The sequence below is a fragment of the Otolemur garnettii genome, unplaced genomic scaffold (assembly GCF_000181295.1).
Source record: "Otolemur garnettii isolate 467f Iridium unplaced genomic scaffold, OtoGar3 scaffold00014, whole genome shotgun sequence".
In the NCBI taxonomy this organism is placed as follows: Eukaryota; Metazoa; Chordata; class Mammalia; order Primates; family Galagidae; genus Otolemur; species Otolemur garnettii.
Genome location: NW_003852409.1, coordinates 15,988,587 through 15,995,579, shown reverse-complemented (window position 1 = coordinate 15,995,579; position 6,993 = coordinate 15,988,587). Strand labels below are relative to the sequence as shown.

The window sequence follows — 6,993 nt, the reverse complement described above, 5'->3', positions numbered from 1 at the left end:
AGGCGCCAAGCCATATGAATCTTTCTAAATGCCGAATATAAATGTCTTAACACAATAACTAAGAAAATGCCATGAAGGCTATGTTAACCAGTTTGGTGAAAATATTTCAAATCATATATAAACCAGTACACTGTACCCCATGATTGCATTAATGTACACAGCTATGATTTAATAAAAAAGAAAGAAAGAAAACAAAGTCTTGTTTCAAATTCCTCTTGAAAAGGGAATGTATTTCTCAAGGAATAAGGAAATATATAAACTAATATGTGTGTATATATATAAATGCATATACATAAGCATTTATATACATATACATATGTATATCCATACTGTTTTTTTGGAGACAGAGTCTCACTTTGCTGCCGTTGGTAGTGTCATGGCCTCATAGCTCACAGCAACCTCAAACTCTTGGGCTCAAAGTAACCCTCTTACCTCAGCCTCTCAAGTAGTTGGAAGTATAGGCACCTGGCTATTTTTAGAGATGGGGTCTTGCTCTTACTCAGGCTGGTCTCGAAACCCATGAGTTCAGGCAATCCACCTGCCTCAGGTCTGCCAGAGTATTAGGATTACAGGCATGAGCCACCATGCCCAGCCTCATAAACATACACTTTTATACATACGTCTATCCCTTATATTAAAACACTATTCTAGTATACTCTGTCACTGAATGAAATACATAACAATTCTTCCTACCTGCCCACAGGACAATTAAATGCTCAAAACAAAACAAAATCAACAAACCTTTACATAAGTCTTCACAGGTATCTCTGGTTTGCTGTCCCTCTGAAGAATGACATATAGCATGTTCTTGGAAGAATACCCCCACCACACCCCCACACTCAGGTATGTGGTGATCTCAACTCAATACCATTTCCAGAGTGGGGACCTGATGCCCTGTGACTGGATCAGGGGTTACTGGCAATGCTGTGGACACAGGTTCTGTCCACTGCTAGGTGCTGAAATCCAGCAGCACAACCACCTAGGGTCCATGCAGGGATCAAATACCGTAGGTGAACCTAATATGGAGGAAGCCAAGGTAAACAATGGTAAGAGGGAAACAGAACTGCTGTCTGAACTCCAGATGTGTGCTTGTTTGAAGATCTGTCCTTGGACTATAAGGCAATTAATTCTCTCCTTCACTTATTTTAACTCAGGTCTTCTGAGAGAAACCATTGTTTATTGTGTCAACAGAGACCAAATATCTGGAAGTAATATATATCTTAATCAATTTTTAAAAGCTCACTGAATTCAATTTTACATGAGCAATTTTTCAAAAAAGTATATTAAATAATTTAGACTATTCTTTCTCTCTGAATGCACTGTTTTGCACAAAATATAATCAAACAATAAAATATATCAGAAAATATAAAGACATTAATAAAAACAGAACTGAAAACAAGAAGCAGATCCAATAATAAACAAAGATATGGTATGTGTGGTATGAATCACATCAGTGGAGAATGCAAATTATTCAACAATGATGCTGGGACATCTGACCTAAAAAAATAATGAAATGAGATTCTACCCCAAAATACATTCTAATTTTAGAGCTAAGTGTTAAAAAGGAAAGAGAAGAGGAGAAGAGAGGGGAAGAAAACTATAAAAGAACCAGAGGAAAACACAGGTAAATATTTATGCGATCTCAAGGTAGGGGAAGGACTTCCCAAGCAAAATACCAAAGACAGAAAAGACAACAGACAGACAGATGAATAGATGAGAAAACATTCTTTATAAAAATTAAGAAAATCTGTACCTCAAAAAAATGCCACCAACAAAATTAAAAGCTAATAGTAAAGTGGGAAAGGTATTTCCAATACACATGATAGACTGACTGTGTGAGTTACTGTTTCTAATACCTAAAGAACACATATGAATCTATTAGAAAAAGATAAAAATGTATATTTTCAAAAGAAATATATACATACATACAAAGCAAATCTGATAAGCAAATATTTCTTACTCCCATAAAACTTCTAGGGAAACAGTTGATTAATAAAAGGGAACCTTGAACAAAATCATAAAGGAAGCTGTATGTATGGGAGTATACATAATAAATATACCATAAAAATCCAACTCAATGCAATAAAGATTTAAATTTCATTATGACAAATGCCCAAAATTTACATAACCCTCCCCCCAAATTTATGAAATCCAAGCTACTGGTAGGTAGTCAATAATTCTTCTAACAATATACATCCTCTTTACTCACTGGTTGCTAAGATTTGGATTGAGCACTATGGCAGAAATGACATGAAAATTAATGATTTTACCCATACCTTGATTAACATTTTATAACTTTACGAGTTCAGTTCTGCAGAAGTAAGTATGACATTCCACTAGAGGAACAGAATTTAAATGGCCTTAGTAAAACTAAACAAAAAATGAACAATTTCTCTTTGTTTCTGACTCAATAGTCATTTGTCAAAGTATTTGTTTAAAAAATATTAAAGATACGTAGTACTTCTATAATGATCTGATAAAGACTCAAGCTTACACAGCACCCATATCAAAAGAGCCTGATTTAGCTTTCAGCTCATTCTTTCACAATCTTTCTTCTTTCCTTAGTCCCACGTGTGCCTTTTTAACTGTGTAAGGTTCCCCTGTACAAAGTCAGTAGTATACATACACTTGGACATGCTGGAGTCTAAATTTTTTAAAATCTATGTTTCAAATGATTATCTACTACAAATAAATATACAAACGCAAATGAATAAAACTTTAGAACACAGAATCTAGTTGGGTGCAAGGAAACAAAGGTAAATTATACAGTATCTCTATATACCTCTCACAAATAAAAAAAAGGTCCATCAGATTTTTAGTTGTCGCTTTGCTGTTTCCAGTCCAACTAGTGTTTCTCTAAAGCTAATGGCAGAACATCTCAGAAATACGATATCCTTCCACAGAACAGTGGATCAAAACACGAGGGTCCTTCCGTAGGAAATCCCCATTACCAATTCTTCACACTGTTTTTCTTGAAGGTTCAACTCCAAGCCAAACCAGTCCATCTGAGAGTAAAGCCAAATCACAGTTTATATTGTATCTATTCTGTGCTATCCTTGGACGTGCCTACTTTCACATAAAGTGTGATTCTTACTAAGGGGGGGGGGAGAAAAACCTAAGAGAATGTAATATACACAATAATAAATTAATTAAAATTATTTCTCTTTCAAACAGGCTGACTTTCTTTTCCAAAATACTCATAGTAAGATATTCATATACGGTTTAGTAAAGAGTCTCAGTGTCTCATTTACTATCCACTAGGCCAGCGCAACCCAGTTGCGACCCACAGGAACCGTATTAAAGGGTCGCAGCATTAGGAAGGTTGAGAACCACTGTACTTGGCAGATGCAAAGAAGCCTTGCATCTTGCTTTGCAGGGTAAATTAACAGAAGGGTATTAGACATAAATACTATAACAGTCTTACCAAACTGTTTGGGTACACCAGACCACTTTGCAAAACACACTTCTGAATTCTATTCTCCAACACAAATGAAGTGAGAATATAGAAAACTCTATCAGCGTAAGTCTCCTATTTATAAAAATATACATACATATGTTTGAATATAAATAAATAAGGGCAAGGGGAGGGGAAGCAAATAAAGAAACCAGATTCACAACTATGTAAGTGAAAAGGTCCTACTTATACTACATATCAAGAGTCAGATTGCCCAGGACAGTCTTTCACCAGCCCAATAAAGATAACAGTTTTTGTCTAGTGACATGAAGATTAGTCAAAGACTGTCATTCTTCAACGATTAAAGTAAAAAATTATAATTTTTTTTTAAAAAGAAAGATAAAGACAACCTATGAAATGGGAGAAAATATTTATAAATCATGTCTGATAAGGGTCTTATATCCAGAACACATAAGGAACTCCTACAACTGACCAATAAAAAGACAACCAAATTTAAAAATGGGCAAAGTATTTGAACAGACCATTTCCCAAAAGAAAATATACACAAGGCCCGAAAGCACATGAAAAAAAATCTCAGTATCATTAGCCCTGAGGGTAATGCAAATCAAAAGGACAAAAAGATACTAACACTACTTCATGCACCCAATAGGATACCTACAATTTTTTTAAACATGGAAAATAACAAGTGTTGATGATGTGGAGAGAAAGGAACCTTTATACATTACTGGTAAGAATGTAAAATGGTGGATCTTCTTGGGAAAACGGGTTGACAGCTCCTCAAAAAGTTAAATAGAGAGTTACCATAGGACCTAGCAATTTTGCTCCTAGGTAGTTACCCAAGCAAGATAAAAATAAATCTCCACACAAAAACTTCTACACAGGTGTTCACAGCAGCATTATTCAAAGATGAAAATAATCCAATTGGTTGTCCATCAAATAATAAAAGGAAAAATAAAATATGGCATATTCATACAACATTACGTGGCCATGAAAAGAAAGAAATGCTACAACACAGCTTAAGTTAAGATTATGCTAAGTGAAGGAGGAGGTGACGAAAGGCCATGTAATATGTGATTCCATTCATACAAAATGTATAGAACAGGCAAATCCATAGACAGAAAGCAGATTAGAGCTGCCAGGAAGTGGTGGGCAAGGAAGAGTGACTGCTGATGGCTAAGGGTTTCCTTCCGGGTGACAAAAATGTTCTGAAATTAGATAATGGTGACGGCTGTACCAAAACTGTGAATACGCCAAAACTCACACTGAATTGCATACTTTAAAAGAGTCCATTTTATGAGAAGGGAATTATACCTCTTCATAAAAAGAAAAGAAAAATGGATTAACTGAAAAGCATTAATTTTCAGTCATGAAATAAGTATTTTCAGTGTATTATTTTATGAATGACACCATGTCTTTTAAAAAATCATAAATGGAAGTTTTCCTTTGGGAATCTTAAAGTTGACAGTAAAATCAGAACGACATGTTTGAGGAGCAACTTAATTCTGAGAAGTTTCAGGGTAAAGGCACTGGTGCCTCAGGCTTCTAGGAAGCTTTTCCCAAAATACATGTCTTTTTTGAGAAGAACTGAAAGAAACCAAATTTCTGCTTCTATATTCTCTGCATATCTGTTCATCCTTGTCCATGTTTCTGCTTCTAGCCTGTTAGACCTGAATCATGAACCCAAAAGCATGAGACCAAAACCCCGTTATATAGTTACAGCCCAGAATGAACGTCAGGATTAAAGAACGTTAGAATGTGAGAATTACAGGTGTAAGGACCTCATATAATACAATTATTTCACTCTTCTCTCAATCAATTCCAGTTAAGCTCACGTATTTCAGAAATGCAAGTTACCTGATTCCTTGAAACTTTAAGAGAAAAGACTGAATGCTTCTCTTAGAAATGTTTGTTGCTTTAAAAAACTTACTTAAACTAACAAAGCAACTAAAATGAACAGCAATGCCAAGTTGGCTCAGGCAAATCAATAATGATGAAAAAGCCTTAGGTCTATTGTCATTATATGCCCTACCCAACATCATTTTGGCTTTAAACAGCAGCTAAATATCTTGGTACTAACAGAAAAGCATTTTTTTAAAACTTTCAAAAAAAACTGTACTATATAAAAATTTAGCTGACGGTCAGATAACAACCTTAAATCTAACCAGGCAGTATCAACAGCACAATCTGACAGCTGTCCTCTGAGCCCTGGGCCTTAATTCTGATACATGTCCCTTATCGTATCACCTGGATACCTTCTTTGTTTCTACGTTTCTGAGACTAACAAAGGGCTGAATTCTAGCAAACCGAGCCAATGGTTTGGGAAGTGCTGACGACGCGGCATTCTGTGATGCACGTGGATGAGGGACGTGCTGTCACCTCACATGCCATACCTGGTATGCACTGTGCTGTGGCCTCTGTGGTTATAGTTGCAGCAACTGGGGCCTGCTGCTGACTGGAGCTTACTTCTGGCTCTGTGTTAACTGAGGGAGAAAGGGCTACCTCACAGGAGGAGACCTGGCTGGGCAGATGGGACAGGAACTCTTCAGAAGCAACATGCTCATCCTGTCCAGGCAGCTGCAGGGCAGACAAAGGGATACTGATCTGTTTGTTAGGGTGGGATGTGCTCACAGGCATCTGCATGGCCACCTGTTGGCTGGTGCCATGGGTACCAGAGGGTCCTCTGTTTGGTGAAGCCAGAGATACCCTAGCAGTCTTCTGGACGATTGGCCTGGAGATAACAGAGGGGGATGCAGACATACCGTGTGGGTCTAGCTCCGTGCTGATGGCAGATGTCACGTGGGGAATCAGCTTAGCAGACCCAACACAAGAGGGCCCAGCATGAGTCTGAGGCTTGGGTTTTGCCATCTGTGTCAGTGACAGGGCTGGTCCATCAACCCCTCCTGTCAGCTCTGCGTTTGCCACAATGTAATAATCCTCAGGAATCTCTTGTTTGATTTTCTTGATGATGACATCACTGCTGCATTCGTCCACCATCTGCACATGGGAGCTTGAATGGAGGGAAGACGGGCCTATGCCAGGCCTTTTGCGAGCAATGCTTTGAGGCCTTTGGTTTTGAGGTTCAAAGTCACTATCCTCATCTGTAACAGACGACTCACAAACCATGTCAAACAGGGTGTTCTCATCTTCGTATTCTTCAACAGCTTCATCCAGTTCAGAGGGCTCACTGCAATAGGAGAAGTCACAAGAGTCTCTGGTCCGGTTACAGTCCAGCTTTGCTTTCACTGGTCTCCCAGGGTACCTTTCAACAGGGCTTGTCTGTGTCTCAGAAGGCACCCCAATAATACTGGGACTATCAGAATTAAAACTTCTGTTATCCTGGAAACAAACCCTCTCTTGGGACCCAGCTCTGCAAGTGGCTGTTAGCGGCCAGTGATAAGCATGGCCAGCACTACAGCCCCACATTGCTGTCAGGTTCCCATGGGAACCTTCCGAAAGCAAGTGTTTCAGGTTTGGAATGAGGCTGCAAATGGTCCCATGGCTGTGGGCCCAGCTGACCAACTTGGACAGATTTTCGGATGAGGTATGAAGACAATCCTCCATGTTCTAGGATCAGCAGT

General features: G+C 38.3%; 1 protein-coding gene across 3 annotated transcripts in view; it reads right to left on the bottom strand.

Moving 5' to 3' along the window:
* Positions 1-6,993, bottom strand: part of KIAA1958 (KIAA1958 ortholog) — a 75,000-nt gene extending 68,007 nt beyond the window's left edge. For all 3 annotated transcript variants that reach the window (XM_003785223.2, XM_003785224.3, XM_012802372.1), the window contains exon 1: positions 5,806-6,993. In XM_003785223.2, the coding sequence (XP_003785271.1) occupies positions 5,806-6,976 (1,171 nt within the window). In that variant the 5' untranslated portion in view covers positions 6,977-6,993. The remainder of the gene's footprint in view (positions 1-5,805) is intronic.